General features: G+C 41.1%; 1 protein-coding gene across 15 annotated transcripts in view; it reads right to left on the bottom strand.

Annotated features, from left to right (window-relative positions):
* The window catches only part of MYBPC1 (myosin binding protein C, slow type), a 93,263-nt gene extending 72,264 nt beyond the window's left edge, over positions 1 to 20,999 (bottom strand). For 8 of the 15 annotated variants that reach the window (XM_013998022.2, XM_021092691.1, XM_021092686.1 and 5 more), the window contains exons 1-2: positions 20,682 to 20,821; positions 638 to 685 (exon numbers count right to left, since the gene is read on the bottom strand). In XM_013998022.2, the coding sequence (XP_013853476.1) occupies positions 638 to 685; positions 20,682 to 20,706 (73 nt within the window). In that variant the 5' untranslated portion in view covers positions 20,707 to 20,821. Of the gene's footprint in view, positions 1 to 637; positions 686 to 20,681 lie in introns of all 15 variants that reach the window. The other 7 variants (XM_005664202.3, XM_013998021.2, XM_003126676.5 and 4 more) reach the window with 3 other exon arrangements.

Here is a 21,937-nt window from a genome sequence, read left to right on the forward strand (position 1 = left end):
AATCCTGTCCTTTTCCTTAGATGTATGCGGGTATAGAAGCAGGGTATCTAAGAACACAATCACCTACTGTGTTACTGGACATCACCTCTACCTGCCAAGGAGTTCAGTGGGACTCTTTATTGCTTATTTTTTTGTTGCTGCCTGTTGGACAACAGGGTACAAAGGACTGGAGAACTTGTCTGATGCTGAGCCTCAGAGGCCTGGAAATTCCCCAAGGAGTTTCTGGAGGTGCTCGTTGGTGACACAGTTCAAGTAAGGAAAGGGCCGCTCATCCTCCTCCAGGACTGGGGTAGGATCACCCCACTGTCACAAGGAAGATGTGGGCTTGGTTTACCTTTACCTACGTGTGAAAAAGCGCTGTTAACCCTTCAGCCTCCACATGGGCGTAACAACAACTTTGGCATAACTTCAAAGGTTTTATAAGCATATGACATGCCATCCAAACCAGATCAACCTAAGGAAGTTATATAAGCACAATGTATTATTGTTGTTATAAACCTGTGACAAAACTGCAGTTAATCAGCTTCTCCATGGATGTTAGGTTAAAGCTCACAGCCTCAGTGGAGACCAAGTCATGCTGCTTGGCTGGATATTCTGCATGTGCAGCCCAAACATATAAGGCCATGTCTTTACTTACCTCCTGGGGGTGGAGCTGGGGCTGGGGCTGGGGCCGGTACTTCATTTTCTAGAAATGGAAAGAGGAATAGACACATGAGTCTCACTTATCCTGAGAAAAGCTCCTTTCCCCAGCCCCAGGCTGTGCTCACCACCAGGCAGCCCTCTTCCCTGCACTGGCAAGAGCAGGGGCACAGGAAAAGCCTCAACCCAAGACACACACCTTTCGGTGTCTGATGTGAGGCAGGGATCTAGAGGTGGTCTGAAGATATGTAGATTTCCTGAGGGGTACGCTGTTGTGATGGACAGAGCATGGATAAAATGGGGATCTGGACATTTTCCCACTTAGTTATCCCCTCAGGCAGCAGGCAGGGCATCATTTCATGGCACTGAACTTGTTTCTCTCTCTCTGGAAAATGGGCACACCACCACCTACCTCATGTGCAGAGTATTGCTGCGGGGATGAAATGAGACACAGTGTGTGTCAAGCATGTCCGTTAGAGCCTAAGATGCTCCGTAGATGAGACACCGCTTTCCCCAAGAGACACCATCTGCCCTCATGAGATGTGCTTTCAGAATGATGGAAAGACCTGTGTCCTCTGGCTTTGCAAAGGCAAAGCGCTTTTATTACAAGGCAAACCACTGTTCCCTGGGAAACAGCATCAACCGCCTTCACAGTCACCGTCATATCTGGAAGTGCATATGCCTGGAGTAGATTTCCACCTACACATATCCAAAAGTTTCAGAGCCCTGGTTTTAAGGTTTTATACCTGGCTTTGGATATCCAGAATTATAGAGCAATCTGGCAGTGAAATGTGTTTTAAAATGTTATTCCTATTAAAGAATATACTATGTCCAAGTAGATAAAGGCATATTCTATGACCAGTGGCATGGAATTTCCCCTGCTAAATCCCCAGGAGTACCTAGAATAGGGAATTAGTGATGGTTAACCAGCTCCTCCTAACTCCAGGGCACAAAGAGGCAGTTAATAAAGGTGATCTCTTTTTAAATTATTTTCTGTTTGATTAATAAATACCAAAGGAAAGGGGTTTTGTTTTTTTAAATTTTTATTCTTATTTTTATTGGCCGCATCCATGGCATGTGGAAGTTCCCTGGGCCAGGGATCGAACCTGTGCCCCTGCAGTGATCTGAGACATAGCAATAACAACTCCAGTCCTTAACCTGCTTAGCCACTAGGGAACTCCTAGAAAACTTTTTGTAGTATAGATACACTGTGAGATCCCAGGAGCCTTGTCTTTGTCCAGACCTAGGATTTTCCACATTCATTCCACAAGTGTTTCTTTCCGAGCAAAGAGCACAATAACTCAAAACAAGCAGTGTGGCTCCAGAGTCATCCCTGGGTGCAGGCCAGGTGCCCCGTTTTAGTCTATACAGGCTGGGATGAGACAGAACAAGGAGCAGCCTGAACTACCACAGAAGTAAGAGCAGGGACACAGGGCTGCCAGGAAACTGCAAAGTCTTCTTTCATCATTCATTTTCTGTGCCGGGTATAACATCCAATTTATTGTTTAAAAATGCACAATCAGGAATTCCCACTGTGGCTCAGTGGGTTAAGAACCCGACATGGTGTCCATGAGGTTGCTAGTTTGATCCCTGGCCTTGCGCAGTGGGTTAAGGATCCAGCATTGCTGCAAGCTGTGGTGTAGGTCACAGATGTGGCTTGGGTCCAGAGTTGCTGTGGCAGTAGTGTGGGCTGGCAGCTAAAGTTCCGATTCCACACCTAGCCTGGGAATCTCCATACACCATAGATGCGATCCTAAAAAGAAAAACAAAACAAAAATAACCAAAAAACCCACAATCACTGTATTTTCATTCAGATGACCATAAATAAGGATATTATTATTTACTAAGGAAGAGGAAACTATTGGCAAAGGGGAAAAACCATGTCACCTTACAGACGGGAGAAGATAACATGGCAGGATGTGGTGTGGTTTAAAGACACAGTAAAACCACAAATGCCCCGCGGATGGCGCACCAGAAACGCTTTCATTTCTTCGCCACATCATGGAAAGGATCTTTGCTGCCAGTGTCAACTAGGAGATGAACCCCTCAGTCAAAGCATTTTATTTTCAGAGACCTGAGTGCCGAAATGGAAATCTAATATTGACCTTTCGGCTCTGGGTGAGCTGTGGCTGGACGTGGATATCAGAATTCTGAGCAAGGAGCCAATTTCTTTGACTCTCTCTTTTGGATGAGGTCATTGTCATCCAACACCCATGGACCTCTCCTGGGCTCCCTTGAGGACAAGGTTCTCTGCCTGCCTGGCTCTTTTTCTCACCGCTGCAGGTTTACTTACGCCACTAGTGTATTTCATCTTGTTATTTTACCCAAGAGGGTCCCAGTTACCTCCTAGATTAGATCCACAGTCATCAGGTTAAAGGTCAAAGCCATTGTCAGCAGGCACTTCCCGGCTCTCCCTTTTCTTACTGACCCCAGTGACCTCTCTGTTCTGGAGCTGGTTTCTCTTTGCGCCTTCTGACCTTTCTGCCACCGAGGAGACAGGTCTTCTCCCCAACAGACCTTTTGCTCTTCCTCTACACCTGAGTCAGACAGACCTAGGTTCGAATCCTGACTCTACAACGTTCTAGTTGTGTAATTGGGAACCATTCCTTAAGTTCTGTCAGTCTTGGTGTCCTCATCTGTGAAATGAGAATAATAAGATGATAAAATGCATAGCACTGTTTCTGCATGTAGAAAGAGCTCTATAATCGACAGCAATAACTGTTACCATAATTTTCCTTTGGCAATCTTGATCTGTCTTTTTGACCTTTCTCTTGAGACTCTGGAAGCTGATTATTCCATTCTGCTTCCCTCCTGTATTCTCTTGGCATTCTGGAACACCTTATTTTTTTAAAAGTATTTTTTAAAATTGCAGTAGAGCTGCCTTACAACGTGGTGCCAATTTCTCTTGCACAGCAGAGTGACCCAGGCATATGGACCACCTCATAATACACTCTTTTTTTTTTTTTTTTTGGCCACACCCATGCCATGTGGACGTTCCTGGGCCAGGGATCAAACCCCAGCTATAGCAGTGACAACGCTGAATCCTTAATCACTAGGCCTCCAGGGAAATCCTAATACACTCTTTATTCACTGATTATTTTAAAATTATTCCCCAGCTGTCTCCAAATATTTGTTTCTTGTCCCTCCCAACGAAACAGAGATCTTTTCTTCCTTCCTTTCCCCCGGTACCTCATTTTATTGCTAAAAACACACTAAAGGCAGAATGCATTGATAAAAAAGAATTAAGCAGGGCTTCTTTGGTGGTTGTGTTTGAACCATCACATTGGCCATTGCTTTCTCAGCATCTGTGTAAACAAAGTCCTATTTTGTGAAGGAAGTCAGGGGTGCTTAAAATTCTGTTTTGGAAGAAAGGCCAAGGGTGAATTCTAATCAAGTAAATAAAAGAGAACCTTCTTGCGCACTGAAACTGTCAAGTGTGCCCGGAATGTGAATTCTTCATTTCCCTTGTGTCTGTAGCCCCAGTGTTTTATGAAACAGCCCTCAAATCAAACCAAAATGAGAATTTAAAGGACTTAGTTCAACTTCCAACAAATCCACAGAACATCGATTGTTCACAGCCAACTCTATCAGAACTACAGAAACAGTATAGGATATTAGTGCTGGCACATTTTTAGGATGGTTGTGGCAAGTGGAAGGAGGAAAATGCATGCCTGTCTTGCGAGTAGGCAAAGCCAGAACTTTCCCTCCTTAATATCATAGAAACCCCATTACTTTACAGTCGGTGAAGGAATAAATAAATAACCGCTATGTACCGGCACCCACTGCATGCTGAACCTAGCATGTGTTAGCTCTTACGATCCCTATCCCACTCTGAAGTCAGTACCAAAGCTACTCCCATTTCGCAGATGGGAACTGAGGCCCGCAGGGTCCCACAGCCCATGAAAGGTGAATCCTAGGTCTGGCTGACTCAGAAGCTGGCCTCTGAGGATGGAACTACACTTCCTTTCTCCACTACCACCCTTGTGGAGGCAGAAGTTATTACTGTAAAACGGCAATAAGAATTGAGTTGGATGAATTTTATGTGCACTATAGAGTTTGTACAATATAAATAAATAGATAATCAATCAATCAGTCCGGGGGGACAGAAAAGATAAGGAGATGAGAACTCTCCTTAGTTTTCAAGGCATTTGAAACAAAGAATTCCAGCTGTCCTACATCTGGAGAGACGTGGCACCAGGTGGGGTGAAGGCCAAGCAGCACGTGATTTAAAGACTGAAAACAAACCCCTGCGCGTAAGTCTCAGGGCCTCTTCGAGGTAGCCCTGCTCTTGCCTTAAAAGAACTGTTCATGCATCTCTCTTACACAAACAGTTGGCTCTGCCAGGCTTTGTCATGCCCAGCTTTGCCTACGCCCCTAAAAATCATTTACATGTTCCCCAAATTCATTAGCTGCTTCTATAGCAATAATTCATTCACAACAATCACCACAGTACCCCATCAAACAGGGACTGTAGGAAAAAGCACCCACACAACCAGAATTCACTGAATTCCCATTATGAATTTAACAACGGTGGGGTCTACAAAGGTACCTGAGATGAGATGCCTGGGTTTGAGGATGTCACAGGGACGTTAACTGTGCTCTTCTATCAGTGGAGTCGCCAAACCAGGTGGCTTCCCTCTCTGAAAACCTTTGAGACTCAGCACCTCCAGGGCCCTTGTTGCGCATCTAAAACTGCAATACGGCTATGAACCATGCACGCGGGGACTGGGTCAAGGGCAGGTTTTGACTCTGGGGATCTGCAGCAGGGTTCCAGATCCTGCATTTCTCACAGGCTCCCCTGGTGATACTGATGCTGTCATTTCAGGACCCACACTTGGAAAAAGATGGCTTATCACCAAATCCTTTCCCACTTCAAACATGACTGTGAATGGGGATGGGTTTACAGTGCCTGGGGACTTTTCTTCTCTCTTTGATCACAAGCTTCTTGAGGACAAGGCCTGTCTCCTCCTCCTTTTCAAATTCTGCACAGCAGGTGCTCTATAAATATAGTTGACTGGCAGGCTGCGCCTACCCGCACAAAAGCCCCTTCTCCTGGCTGCCAAGAAATCAAGAAGCGTCCCCTGGCACTGCAAGGGCAGCTTTCTTCATCTGCCTTACCCACAGGGAACACTATGTCTCCCACTGGTGACCCTCCCACTGGCGGAAGGCTCCCCGGCACAGGCCCAATCCCGTGACGTAGATTTCATCTTATTGTCAACACACCTTCCCTTTCAGGATAGCAACTAGGGCTAGAGTTTTGACCCTCAAAACGCCCTTGCCTTTCTAAGGATGCCCTTTTTCCAAATCTGGGTTAGAGTTCTTAGCAAATAACCCTCGGCCAACCCTGCCAACTCCATGGTCAGCGAGCCTCACCATGTTGAAATGGTTGGGAAGCACAAGGTCTTGGGAAGCTCTCTGCAATCTTTAGGTTTAGAGCAAATAGGCGTCTGTCGAGGTGAGATCCTGCTCTACTTCAGCTTATTCCAAAACCAAAGGGCAGGTTTCTTGGGACTTTTTTGACAGGTGAATAAAGTTGGCTTTTTATCCCCCTTACCCATTCTCCCCACCGTTTCTCCTTAGTCCAACAGGATGGACTAAAGAAGCAGGATTATGTAAGTTACTATTTTATAATAATAATAAAAAGAAACCAAGATACTCTGAAAAATTAAGCCCGAGGAAATATTTTCGTGGACAACATAAAAATTAACCAGATTCTAGATATGTATAATGAAAAATTAAGCCTGAGGAAATACATTCATGGACAACATAAAAATTAACTGGATTCTAGATATGTATGACTATATATGTGACTATACTATACAGCAGAAATTGACACAGCATTGTAAATCAATTATATTTTAATTTTAAAAAAGTTTTAAAAAGTTAACTGGATTCTGAACAAGCAACTGAAGCTACCTCCTTCCTTCTTCAACAAAGGCGGCTGGGCTTTGATCCTTTCTAATTCACAGCTATAGACTTTCTTTCCCTCTGCAATGCTGAAATGCTTTCAAAGGGCTCGATCTATTTCTGGTGGATTTTTCCTATGACCACCTACTGTAAGAAGCACAGGTATGCCACCAATGGCAGGCCTGCACAGTGAGTGCCAGGGCTTTCTAATTGACGGGCACTGGTGGGAGCTATTAAATAGACAGCCCGTATGTGGACTTGGTGCTCTGCTGAAAGACTAGGAGCCCAGTAGCTCCATAAATGGTTGGCTCCCTCCAATGCAGTCCATTTCTATTTTCAACAATCAAGGGTTCCATGGTCAGTAAATTAAAGGGGAAAAAACGTTAAGCGGTCCTTTTTTTTTTATTTTTTTTTTAACCGGCCTCTTTCTCTGTATATATCTGTACATCAAAATGATACCAAACAACCCAGGTCTCTCCGTCCTATGGACTCACTTGCTCAAATAATCCACAGTTCGACTTACTTAAAAGTATTTCATGGGCCCTCACATGCAATATAATTTAGCCTTTTAATAGCATGGAGAGCATAATTACATCATATAAATATGTTATCCAGGCATGGAAAACAGGAAGAACATGAAATAACAGTTGTTATCGTTGAGTGGTAGGTTTGTATGCATTTGTGTGTGTGCGTAGCTTTCTTTTTGCTACTTTTCTTGGATAAAATAAATGTGCTACAAGTATCCTTTGGTCATCTGGGCTGCAGGGGAAAATTGTATGTTATTCCTAATTATTATTTCTTATTCTCAAAGTCACATTCTTGGTTTGAAATAAATCTGTGAATGCTTTATGTATGGCCAGCATCCTGGTGAATAAGGCTTTATCTGGCCAACTCCTGTAACTTTTGGTCATAGAGCAAATTATCTTCCCTTTTAGGTTGAATATGCCATAAACACTGTCAAGTGAATCCCCGGTTGATAGTGAGGTCCAGCACTGTGTGCATGTCACAGCCTGTCTCTCATATGCCTGGACAGTAGCACAATGGAAACTACTTTAATGTGAAAATATTATTTGCATAGGGACATGCATAACACCTAAAGAAGTTTTGATTATATTAATCATAAGTGCCACCAAAAAGTTTAGCAAACACAAATGTTGGTGCAGGTCATTTTGCTTATGCATCAGAAATAAAGATTTTTGGACATAAATTAATGTGTAATTGAATGTTTTCACGGTTACAGTCTTATTTTCTTCCCCATTCTATTCATTATAGGCTCCAGGTCCAGATATTTTACACCTTGGAATTTAAGGGGGAATTACACACTTTTTAGAGGCAATTCTTTTATTTATTTATTTATTTTTTAGGGCTGCACCTGCAGCATATGGAGGTTCCCAGGCTAGGGATCAAATCTGAACTACAGCTGCTGGCCTATACCACAGCCACAACACCACCAGATCCAAGCTGCATCTGCAACCTAATCACAGCTCACGGAAATGCTGGATTCCTAACCCACTGAGCAAGGCCAGGGATCAAACTTGCATTATCATGGATATTAGTTGGGTTCTTAACCCACTGAGCCACAACAGGAACTCCCAGAGACAATTCTATATTGACTTATTACAGAGGTTTTCAAAGTATGGCCTGCCTGGGATCCCCAAGAGTTCCTGAGACACTTTTGAAGAGTTCATGAGGTCAAAATTATTTTCATAATAATGTTAAAACATTATATGACTTTTTCACCCACATCTCTCACAACTGTGTGGTAGAGTTTTTCCAAAGGGTATATAACATGTGATGATGTCAACACCCTGACAGCTAATAGAACATGTGCTTTGTACTCTTACGTTTAAAAAGTTTGTGAGTTTTTTGGGAAGCAATCTAAAAGTCCATCAACAGAGGAGTGAATAAAGAAGATGTGGTACATATATACAATGGAATATTACTCAGCTATGAAAAGGAATGAAATCATGGCATTTACAGTAACATGGATGGACCTAGAAATTATCATGCTAAGTGAAATTAGACACTGAGAAACCAACATATGCTGTCACTCATATGTGGAATCTAAAAAAAAGATACAATGAACTTCTTTGCAGAACTGATACTGATTTACAGACTGAAAACTTGTGGTTTCCAAAGGAGACAGGTTGAGGGGTTGGGGGGTTGGGGTGGGTTGGGGGTTTGGGATAGAAATGCTATAAAATTGGGTTGTAATGATCACTGCACAACTATAAATGTATCAAAATTCATTGAGTTAAAAAAAGAAAGACAATGTGGTACATAAAAAAAAGTGTGTCCATTTTAATTTCAAATGAAGTACATGTTGATAGATAAAATGCACATAAACGTTTTTCGGTTTCCTCAATATTTATTGCGTGCCAGGAGTTCCCGTCATGGCTCGGTGGTTAACGAATCTGACTAGGAACCATGAGGTTGCGGGTCTGATCATTGGATTAAGGATCCTGCGTTGCTGTGTCTGTGGTGTAGGCCAGCAGCTACAGCTCTGATTGGACCCCTAGCCTGGGAACTTCCATATGCCGTGGGTGTGGCCCTAGAAAAGACAAAAAGACAAAAAAAAAATAATAATAATTTAAAAAAATAATTATTGCGTGCCAATGGATCTGAGCCCAAAAAGTTTGAGAATCATTTAGAATTTATGGTAAATCTTCTTTAAAAATTATTTTGTGTGTTTACCTAAAAAAAAAAACAACAAACCTCACGTCATATGTGTCATTTAGGAAAAATCTGTAGCCTTGTTTAATAAAACAAATGAATCAGTCAAAGTAAAAGCCATAAACTGATTTGGGGAGCAGTAATTTATTTTCCTATGTGCATAATAATAGAAACAAAACTGTAATATTGTCTAGTACCAGCTCCCCTACTTAGAATCCAGCTATTTAGCAACCTCACTTATTCAGGTAACAGCTGCTAACCAGCAAAGTGTAAGGGCTTCTGAAGAGCAAAATGAATTGTCTCAAGCTCCTCCTTCTTGAAGCACTAAGAGTTCAAATTCTTTACTCTCAAGAAAAGCCTCCCCTGCTCCCCAGGAAATGGAACTAGAGTGAGGCAGGCCAGGTGCCCAGGGGGCAATATTTAAGGAGGCACCGACACTCAGGCATGGACCCTGAATTTGCACAACCTTGAAAATGAGTGCCTCCTTAAATGTGGTGCCCTGCTGGTGGCCCTACTCAGCTCTAGATTATAGACCCAGCCAGGGATCCAAAACAAACAACAGAGGAAAAAGAAGAGGGCAGCTTCACACACTGACTGGTAAGAGTAATTACAGAAAGCAGCAGCCTTCTGGCAAGGGATGAAACAGGAAAGCTATTAAAAAATTGGACACAAATTCAAAATACAAAACAATGTGGGCCCATTGAACAAAAAGCCAAATAATTTGGGCTTTCAAGCTATCACATGGTATGATAACTCATATCTATAATTAACGACAAAGTTAAATTCTATCCACTGTACTTTGTTTTTAAAAACGAGGAGTGATATATTACCTTTCAAGCATGTTTATACACAAACTGGTTAAAACAATAAGGTTCAAGAACAAAATGAACTCTTAGCTATCCAGTGAATCCAGCTATTCAGAATGTGATTCCATCAATTTAGTCCATAATTGTTTATCATGGCCAAATATCACCAAGGACTGTATTCTAAGGTTCTGAATAAATAGAGCCTAATTAGTTATCAAGTATGTAAATTTTCAATGGCTCATTATTCAGCTTGATGGAAATTCCCTGAATGCACAGAGTTTCTTCCCTTTCCTAGTCAATTTGTTCTTCCTTGTTCTAATTACACATGTTGAGATGTCATTCCACACAGGAAGATTAAAGTCTGTTATTAATATGCTGCAACAAATAGCTTCACTCTCTTAACGTGGGGATGGATGAAAATGAGATATTTTGCTCAAATCTGATGACTAGTCTCTTTATCATTATTCTCGCCAGGTTTTAAAGAAAGAATCAAATGGAAGTTGTAGTGACATAGGTGGGGGAAGTGGTGTGGAAGACGCTTTACACAAGTAGACATTTAAAGACTTAGCACAGGTCCAAAGGAAATTATTGCAAAAGTATTTGTTAACAATTTCTCCTTTTGGTCTTTTTTAATGACTTTCCTGGGGGGTCTGCTCCTGGGCAGCCCTCCACTACCAACACATCACTCTTCTGTGGTTCTAGGGTTATCAGAATAAATCCGCTACAGACCTTGCCCCAAGTCATTGCTGGGCCTCCATTGGGTGACTTTTAAAAATAGAGGAAGGACAGGCTTGATGCCAGGTGGGGTCATAAGAATAAGATTTCACAGCAGTAAACACAGCCACTCAATCAATCACCCACCCTATCCATATGTGGTTGTGGAGAGTTCTGGATGGGGTATCCTCAGAAAAGTCCAGGCCAGAGGAAGACCCCACCTGCCAATAGCACCCTTGGTGGGAAGAGAAATTTTAATGTCCTACACGCCCAAGCCTCATAACCCTTTGTGGTGGATATAGTTACATGTTCAACTGTGCAGGGTGACTCTTCCGTCTAAATGGGAAAGGCTGTGCCCCCGCAGTGGAACAGGGAAGAAACAGCTGGTTACCACCGTCTGGCTAACAACTGGGGACCCCCAGCTGGACACGACACATTTCAGCAGGAACAGAACAGAGGCTCTGAAATGGAGACCTCTTACTTGATTTGAGCCTCTAGGGGTGAAAGCAAAGATGTTTCACCTTAAGTTTTTAAAAAAAGGGGGGAGGGGGCTGAATACTCATGGTGGTGGCAGTGATGGATGTGATAATAACAGCAGCTGTTTCAGAACGTGTTATAAACATTAAACACCAGGTAAGGAGGTGAACAGTGTTTGTTCCATATCTTACAGTGGTTGATTCGTGTTGGCAGAAAGGCTCTCCAAGTTTAAATGGGAAGCAGGTAACACCTTATGCTGCACAAGATTTCTGAATTTGCTGCTTTAGGGAGAAACAACTTAGTCCTTTTTATTATACTAGGATGTATTCTTATTATATTAGGATGTATAGCTTATTTCCTGATTTATCTCATTTTATTCTTACCAAAAAAAACAACCCCCCCCAAAAAAAACCAATGAGCTAGTTGCTATTATTATTCACATTTAACAGATGAGGAAACGGAGGCATATGAACTGTAACTAAATACATGGTAAAGCTGGAATTTGAAGAATAGGCTTGTTTATGTCACTATGTTTAATAATGAATATCACTTAATATACATAAGGAAAAAGCCAAAATACATATTCTATGCAGAACAATTCTAAAAACATGTAACTAAAAAAATCAGAAATTAAATTATAGAACTATATAACTAGCTGAATTTTTAGTTATAAGCAGAATACTCTTATTCTATTCCAACAGATACAAAATTTTGTAGAAAGCAAAAGCCATTACCTGATATCAACAAAGAATTCTTTTTTTTTTTTGTCTTTTTAGGGCCACACCCAAGGCATATGGAGATTCCTAGGCTAGGGGTCGAATCGCAGCTACAGCTGCCAGCCTACCCCACAGCCACAGCAACGCAGGATCTGAGACGTGTCTGCGACCTACACCACAGCTCATGGCAATGCCAGATCCTTAACCCACTGAGCAAGGCCAGGGATTGAACCTGCATCCTCATGGATGTTAGTCAGATTCGTTACCACTGAGCCATGAGGGGAACTCCAACAAAGAATTCTTGAGGAACTTAGAAAGAGACCATGGCTATTGAAAGAAAGATGATTTTGAAGAAAGAGAAAACTTTCGAACCCTAAGTTCTTGTAAAGATCTAAAGTACAAGTCAGAAAAGAAATAAAACAAAATTATATGATCTAACATCTGACATGTTATCAAACATAATTTTAGGTATTGTATTTATATGCCAGATTGGCCCATAAAAAGATTCCTAAGGGAGTATAAAAGTCTTATCAAAGAGGGTTTCAGACTTGAAAGGCATATGAAAACCAGATTCCAGTTAGCTTTTTGGGAAATCATCTGAGAGAGAAAAATAAGCATGAGGTTAAATGATCCTGGTCTTTTTCTTTGCCAAGTCAATCCCTTCATATCCCAATCTGATGGAATCTAAAACTTTACTCTGGAAATGTGTATAAAAGTGTATCATCTGCCCCTTGCATGGGAACATCCTGAAGCTTGGCTTGCTGTCTGTGTGGCTGTCCAAGACATATATACGTTTTGTGAATTAAAACTGGGCCTATCTATGAAGAAGAGATTTGGGTATGTCAATATCATCACTTTGATATTTTGGGGGCTGTCTTTGTAAAAAGCTGTAGGGACAGATACCTGTTCTCCCCCAGGTATAAGACAATTTGCATACGTGTAGGAAATTAAGTGATAGTTAACCAACTCTAATGGAAAAAATAAAAATCATTAAAAAGAAAGGAAATTGAGTGATAAAGTCTTTTGCTTTGTTTCTTTCTTTTTTTGTCTTTTCAGGGCAACACCTGCAGCATATGGAGGTTCCCGGGCTAGGGGTCCAATAGGAGCTGTAGCCACCGGCCTACGCCACAGCCACGGCCACAGCAGATCTGAGCCACCTCTGCAACCTACACCACAGCTCATGGCAACACCGGATCCTTAACCCACCGAGTGAGGCCAGGGATTGAACCTGTGTCCTCATGGATGCTAGTCAGATTCATTTCTGTGGAGTCACGAGAACTCCTTGTTTTCTTTTTCACAGTTTCATTTTCCTTAATCATGATGCTTTCAAATATTAGGAAACTGTCCTTGAATAAGCAATTAGCTACTTAACCTAACTCAAAACACTCTATTTCAATAACTATCTTTCTGTGTATTTATTGGGTTTCCCCATGGTACCATATTCTGAATAAACTAAGGACTCCAGAAAAGACTTATGTTCCATCAAGAACTGATGTGGGGGCGGGGGTAGAAAGACATGGTCTTACTCCCACAGGTACACCCATGAGATTAAGAGTTTTCTGCTTGTTTTTGATTGCTAGAGTTTTTTTTTTCCTTTTTCTTTTTTTTTTTTTTTTTTTTGGTCTTTTTGCTATTTCTTTGGGCTGCTCCAGTAGCATATGGAGGTTCCCAGGCTAGGGGTCGAATTGGAGCTGTAGCCACCAGCCTACGCCAGAGCCACAGCAACGCGGGATCCGAGCCGCGTCTGCAACCTACACCACAGCTCACGGCAACGCCGGATCGTTAACCCACTGAGCAAGGGCAGGGACCGAACCCGCAACCTCATGGTTCCTAGTCGGATTCGTTAACCACTGCGCCACGACAGGAACTCCTGATTGCTAGAGTTTTAATCCTGTTTTTTATTATCTAACACACTCAAGTATGTCTAGAGATGAGGTCTAGAATTACCACAGAAGCCACGGGCTGCCAAGAGTATTTTATGTCTCTTAATATAGGTTTCATAGACTAATTAAGAAGGAATGCAAATAAAAATAGTAATTATTGGAGTTCCCGTCGTGGCGCAGTGGTTAACGATCCAACTAGAAACTACGAGGTTGTGGGTTTGGACCCTGGCCTTGCTCAGTGGGTTAAGGATCCAGTGTTGCCAGTGAGCTGTGGTGTAGGTTGCAGATGCTGCTCACATCCCTCGTTGCTGTGGCTCTGGTGTAGGCCAGTGGCTACAGCTCTGATTAGACCCCTAGCCTGGGAACCTCCATATGCCACGGGTGCAACCCTAGAGAAGACAAAAAAATAAATAAATAAAATAAAATAAACTTTTCCCCACACTTATTAACAATAATAAAAATTCTTCTCTTGGGCCATAAAGAATAGAAACATAAATTTTAAATAAAACAGTGACAAGAAATTTAAGCAAAAATAGCAAAAATGTTATCTAGGGCTATACAAATGATAGCACTATTTTCTTTCAGGGTAGCATCTTTCCACAATTCTAAAAAAAAAAAAAGCATATACGTGTTTACAAAAAGATGGCAAAACATCGTTTCATATTCACTCAAGGTTTTTTTTTTTGGTTTTTTGTTTTGTTTTGTTTTGTTTTTTGCCTTTCCTAGGGCTGCACCTGCGGCATATGGAGGTTTCCCAAGCTAGGGGTCTAATTGGAGCTATAGCTGCCGGCCTACACCATAGCCACAGCAACACAGGATTTTTAATTCACTGAGCAAGGCCAGGATTCGAACCCGCAGCCTCATGGTTCCTAGTCAGATTCGTTAACCAATGAGCCACGATGGGAACTCCCCACTCAAGTTTTTTAAAAGATGGTATATCTATTTATTTTTGTGTCCAAGCATTTCTTTAAAGCAACTGCAGCCTGGGCACTTTATTCTAACATTCCTCATAGATTCAGGGACAGTTTAAAATTGCTATAAATAAGGAAACACTGTGAATTTTGTGTTCACAAAGAACCTAAAATAAAATGTCTCAAGGCCTTATCTCTGGCCAAAATAAAATTGTGAGGCATTGAGAGAACAAAGGATTGTGTTTCTCTTCTTCCCTTTCCTTAGGTCTCAGACCAGCCAGAATGCCTAACCTTGACCTTTGTTCATTTCAGAAACTCCCTTACCCTTGCTCTTTGCAAGGCCTAGGGGAGACTTCTTCAGACTTACTGGATGAGAAACAAGGATACAAATTGTTTTTCCCAAGTTTTTTTTTTAAAGTGATATATTTAGGGCACTTGAGAGGAAAGAATTGGCCAGTCCTTTATTTATCTTCCTAACAGGTGCAGTCGGACAGTCATAAAAGCAGGCTACTGAAAAAGAATGATTTTTGCCAAGAGGGCAATGATTTTGCCCTCTCATGAGCATTAGCCCAAGAGTATCCCTTCTTACAGCAGATAGCTCACATCTATACCGTATTTCTCCAGTACAGCCTGGCAAAGTTTTTGCAGGGGGAAAAACATTGGTATTCTTTAATTTCAAATGCTCAGTGGGGCCTAAACAAACCACTTGAAGTTTACCATGTCTCTCTTCTTCTGTTCTTTTGCTTACTTCCAACAAATGAACTTTTCCCCAATTTGAGGGAAAGGTAATATTTTATACGTCAGAGAAGTTCTGCAGAGACAAATTTATTTGGGTGTTTGAAATAGGCCATCCCGTTTCATGCAGGTGACACCTGAAGGTCAAGCAGTAAATATGAGAGGGAGGTTTCCCATCACCAGGGCTCCTTTTCTGAGGATGACTCAGCCTTGAGGGATGCTAGGAAATAGGTAAGAGGTGCTGAGTTCTGCCCTGCATTCAGAGAGGTTTGGGGCTTTGCAGGACCTTAAAGTGCATGAAATCTCTAGGGACCAAACAAAACCAAAACCAAAAAAAAAAAACAAACAAACAAACAAAAAAAAACAATAGCAAAGGAAAAACTCCCAAAACCAAAAAAAAAAAAAAAAAAAAAAAATAGCAAAGGAAAAACATTTTCTCCATGTCCATCTTCCCACCCATTCCTACTGAAATAAGCCAGGATAGAATAATTAGATAGATATTGCAGGTTGATATAGCAAAAGAACTGGGAACAACAATGCCGTAGTTTTGATTCCTGGAGATCTCAGAACAGCTCCTTAAAATGCTGTTCATCCGTGGAGTGATGTTTTACCATGTGTTTGAGTTTTCAAGGAGAGACCTTATTTGGATGTTGAGAATGTTGCGGTGACTCTCCCAAGGTGTTTGAATGACACATAAGCACAAAAGAGGAACTACTGCGTTTTTCCCTACAGGTTAAGTACACAAAATATAATAGGGCCTGATATATATCACATAACAGAAAGTTACATTCACGTTAAGGCTTGAACCTGGGGGTTTACAAAAGAATTGTTCTAGATTCTACACAATCTACCAGTTAACAATTGTCTATTTAAGAACCAAGCTTTAGGGAGTTCCCATCATGGCTCAAATCCGACTAGGAACCATGAGGTTATGGGTTCGATCCTTGGCCTTGCTCAGTGGGTTAAGGATCTGGCATTGCTGTGAGCTGTGGTGTAGGGTGCAGATGCAGCTCGGATCTGGCACTGCTGTGGCTCTGGCGTAGGCCAGCAGCAACAGCCCTAATTAGACCCCTAGCCTGGGAACCTCTGTATGTCACGGTACGGCCCTAAAAAGACAAAAAGACAAAAAGAAAAAAAAAAAAAAAGAAGAACCAGGCTTTATGTTTTTTTGTTTGTTTGTTTGATTTTTCTTTTTAGGGCTGTACCTGCAGCATATGGAAGTATCTGGGCTAGGGGTCGAATCAAAACTGCAGCTGCAGGCCTACACCACAGCCATAGCAATGCCAGATCCAAGCTGCCTCTGTGACCTATGCCATAGCTTGCAGCAACACCAGATCCTTAATCCACTGGGTGAGGCCAGAGATCGAACCCTCATCCTCATGGATACTAGGTTGGGTTCTTAACCTTCGATTCATAATGGGAACTCCCGGCTTTATGGTTTTAATCGTCATATACTGCAAAGATAAAATCCTTAAGAAATGATATATAGGCAAAAAAAAATATTGATAGTATTTTTAAATGATTAGAGAGTCTATCACAGAAGAAAGGCCAGGAGTTCCTGTCGTGGCGCAGTGATTAACAAATCTGACTAGGAACCAAGAGATTGTGGGTTCAATCCTTGGCGTTGCTCAGTGGGTTAAGGATCCAGCATTGTCGTGAGCTGTGGTGTAGGTCGCAGATGCGGCTCAGATCCTGCATTGCTGTGGCTGTGCTGTGGGCTGGTGGCTACAGCTCCTATTAGACCCCTAGCCTGGGAACCTCCATATGTCGCAGGTGCAGTTCAAGATGAAAAAAAAAAAAGGCAGAAAAAAAAAAAAACACGGAAGAAAGGCCATTGCAAATTTCTAATTTCATGTTCACAAATAACTTGCTTATAGGAAAAGAGAAAATTCCACTGAAAGATGATTTCTTTACTCAGTAGGACCAAGGGCGATTAACTATAAGGGTTTTTAGAACAGAGATCATGTTGCATATACCTCTGAAATCCCAGTGACCAGCTTTAGCAAGTGCCCAGTTCATAGTTACTCTATTAATGAATGTATCAGCAAGACATCCTGGGAAAGCCCTACAAATTTGAAACTTTCTTCCACATCCTTTCTTGCTACTTGATTAGAACAATTTAATTTTACTGAGTCTCAGGTTCTGCATCAACTAATGGGTAAGAAAGGCCTTTTCTTAGGAACTGGCATACAAATATTACAGTTCTCCAACAAATACGTGACCAACGGAAAGAGGTGGAGAGGAGAACAATGGGAAGTAGTTACTCCTCATAAATAATGCTTTTTTTTTTTTTTTTTGGAGGGTCTAAGGATGGTTGACCAATGACGTCCATTAGAGTTCCACCTTGAACCCTAAAGTTACACATATCCTTCTTCCTTCTCCTTAGAAGGACCAGCTCTCCTAGGACCCAGCGTGAAGCTCTGAGAATCAAGCCACTGCAGATTGGGAGGCAATTGAGAGAGATATATTTTGCACCTTCAGGTGCTGAAAACTCAGCCTCTTTTGAAGAGTTGCCAGGTCCTCCTGGATCCTAGGAGTGTCAAACCAGCCCATATATCTCATCAAGATTTACAGCAAGTGGTCATGCTCTTCCTGGGTGTGGTTCTCCCAGCTAAGGAGGAGATGTAAGAAGACCTGAAGAGGTTGGAGAAGCCTAGTTTTTGGTTTGGTTTGGTTTGGGGTTTTTTTTCGGGGGGGGGGTATGGAGGAGTGTAGATAGTTTGAAAGGACTCTGAAGAATTGGTTGGGTGTATGTTTCAGTCTTTGCTGGTTTTTTTTTTTTTTTTCAGGGCCACACCTGTGGCATATGGAGGTTCCCAGGCTCCTAAGGGTCTCATCGGAGCTGTAGCTGCTGGCCTACAGCACAGCCACAGCAATGCCAGATCCGAACTGTCTGTGACCTACACCACAGCTCATGGCAACACCGGATCCTTAACCCACTGAGCAAGGCCAGGGATTGAACCTGCAACCTCATGGTTTCCTAGTTGGATTTGTTTCCTCTGTGCCATGATGGGAATTCCCTGTATATTTCATTCCTGAGGCTGTCTTTCAGAGGGAAGCTAGAACAAAACCAACCCCAGGGAAAACGAAATCCATTAGGAGAAAGTGCAAGAACCAGAAGAGTTCCTGAATGGCCATACTCCTTATTCTTCTGATGTAAACAGGATTAAAATGCAATGATTTCACTAGGGAAACTCTACAAGGTACAGGTCCTTTAAAAATCAGTTCTGCTGGTAAGGAAACAAAAAAATCCCTGTACTTCCTCAACGGATTTTAAATATATCAGTGACACTCTTTATCCCCACTCCCCACCATCCAAATTTAAACTAACCAAAGAATCTGAGTATAAAGTTTCTGTCCTGGGGGGGGGGAACCTCCTACATGAAATATCAACAGTGCATTTATAACAAAAGAAGACCTTGGGGACTTTGGTATGTATGTTGACTTATTAAAAAAGAAAAAAAAAATAGGTGGGTTTGGGAGGCAGCCGGAGTTTAAGACATATTTTCCTCTTTGAAGCTCCAAAATCTCTTTGCATTTAAAAGTCGAATGGATTAGACTACTTTTGAGTTGTCGGAGTTGTCAGACAAAAAAGTAAAACTTTATCACCTCTAGCAATCAAAATATAATTAGCTTTATATGCTCTACAGCTCGTCCTCTTATTTTTTAGTGTCTCAGCTTTCTTTTGGTTATTATTATTTTTTTTTTTTGCCATTTTCCAATGGGCTTTAAAATAACACAGGAAAATTCATCCACAAAATGCAGTATAATTAAAACAATATTCTTCCCTCTGTCAGGAAACACAGAATGCATTTCATCTAAATAAGCCTTGAAGAGGCTAGTCAAGTGACAGATCAAATGAAAAGGACACTTAATACACATGTAAATCATTTGCATTACAAACAAGACACTTTAGCAGGGGTTGGACTTGCTGCCTGATAGGCAGGATTAAGTTCCCATATTAATGCATGCATTTGGTGTGGTTATTTTGGGTAGAAGACTTCACCCATCAATGCCCTCCACCACTAAGTAAAGCCAACCTGTAAACTGATCACCACAGCCTGTCAACGCTGGTTACTTAATTATATAAAGAAAATATATTTCAAAGACTTTGATAATTTGGTTAGTATTTTAACTTTGGATTCAACACCTAGCATCTTTTTCAAGGTTCTTCAAAATAATGGTTAAAAGCAATTTTTAGAATTCAAAATGAAAAAAAAACTAAATTCCACTTTTATGTTCCCTGCTAATGTTCGTTTAGTTTTGGCTTCTATTTGAAGAAGTGAAAAATAAAGATTTGGTAAGCACTAAGGAAGACTAATGTGAATGAAAATAATATTTTTAAAAGATGTTTCCATTTAAAATTAAATGCAATGTACTTGTGCTGTTAATTTGTTTTTTTGTTATTTTAGTAATTTCTAACTCCAGTTTATTTATGCTATTAATTAGTAGCTTAAAAATTTTTTTTTATGGAAAGGAGAAACTGTTCTTGAAGGAAACATTTCTTCCAATAAAGAATATTTTCAGCCTAATTATTTTTAAAAGGCTACATATTATGCTCTTATCCACAATGAAGCTCATTAAAGTACACAATCTATCAGCGATATCCAAAGATATTCTTTTACCCAGGTGTTTGATTTTCTTTCCAGGCAAGAATGTAATAATGTCACAACTAGTAAAGCCCCAAAATCATAAAAGCAAAAAAAAACCCCTGCATCTGCATATCTTAAATGTTTTCCCATGAGAAAAATAGAGCATCTGGAAACTGTGTCACAAATTCTTTTTTTGAAATCTTGATCAAATTTATCAACAATTTAAGAAAGTATTCCAAGCCCCTCCCACCCCTGCCCTCTACAAATTGCAAATATGTGGTGAAACATTTGTGACTGAACCTAAGCAAATACACTTGAAAATACAATCTGCTCATCATGAGCAATTAACATCCTTAAATCATACTTGAAGGATTCCTTGCAATTGAATGATGAAATTCTACTTTGATCATTTTAGTTAATATTCCTTCCTAGAAATATCAGATGTTTTTCAATTGGTTATACTCTTCCTATAATTCCCTCTGTTCTGTATACACTAAGAGATCTTTTCCTTGAATCACAGTGATTCTATTATTTTATAGACTAAGAAATAGGATTGTTTGCTTAAAAATACCAAAAGAAGCATGCTTTAATAAAAAGTACAAGAAAAAAATCTATGGATGAGGCTTACCCTCTTTCTTAGTGGGTTCTGGCATGGCCACAGGAAAACGTTATTCTCCAAAGAGTCTGCTCCCTTCCAGTACTAGTTGACAGAAACCCCACGAGCAGTTGAGAGATGGTGTAGGTCAGTGTGACAAGCCCTTGGGGAGAAGTCCCGTGCTTTTATATTCGCTGTGAACATCAATCACGTTGGCACCGCCCCTTCTTTAGCACAAGGATGCTGGAACTTGACAGCTATGGGGACCTTTCTCACATCTGTTGTCTGCACTCTGCTCTCTCTCGCCTACTGGAAGGAATCTTCTGTCCGTCTCATGTGGCTATGAGAACACCTCTAACTTTCTAAATTCAGCTGCAGCCTTGTGGTCCTTCTTGCTCTTGTCTCTCTGCCTGGCGGAAGCATGTGTCAACTCTGAAGTGCAAAAAGTTTGTCTGACAATAAAAAATTAAATTAAATCCTATTGAAACTCATAACATGTTAATGCAACATAGACTTTAATTTTCACTAAGATTATGAAGAAAAATCTCTTGTATTGATGATAATATTATGCTCCTATCAGCTTTTTCTTTTTTTTTTCTGTTCTTAATTACTGGATTTAAATTTTTTCTCCTTTATCAATATATTAATATGAACTCATCAAGCCAAATTTCTATGTTGAATATCTTGTCTCACCTTCTCCTTCAAGAATAGCAAAGTTTTGGAGTTCCCTTGTGGTTAGTCCTGGTTAAAGATCCAGTGTTGTCACTGTAGTAGCTCAGGTCACTGCGGTGGCACAGGTTCAGTCCTTGCCCTGGGAACTTCTGCATGCCACAGGCACAGCCAAAAATAAAGGCAAATAAAAAAGCAAAATTTTCTGTACCTTTTTATTATTTTTATTTTTTGGTCTTTTTGTCTTTTTGGGGCCGCACCTGCAGCATATGGAGGTTCTCAAGCTAAGGGTCCAATTGGAGCTACAGCTGCCAGCCTACACCACAGCCACAGCAATGCAGGATCGGAGCCACGTCTGCGACCCACACCACAGCTCAGGGCAATGCCAGATCCTTAAACCAATGAGTGAGGCCAGGGATCGAACTCGCATCCTCATGGATGCCACTTGGCTTCATTAACTGCTGAGCCACGACAGGAACTCCTTTCTGTACATTTTCAAAGAGGCATCCTTTAAAAAACCTGCATGTATAAAAGAATGAAGTGCTGATACATGCTATGACAGGCTTAAAGCTTGAGAACATTATGCCACTGAAAGATGCCAGACACAAAAAACCACATAC

The sequence above is a fragment of the Sus scrofa genome, chromosome 5 (genome assembly GCF_000003025.6).
Source record: "Sus scrofa isolate TJ Tabasco breed Duroc chromosome 5, Sscrofa11.1, whole genome shotgun sequence".
NCBI lineage: Eukaryota > Metazoa > Chordata > Mammalia > Artiodactyla > Suidae > Sus > Sus scrofa.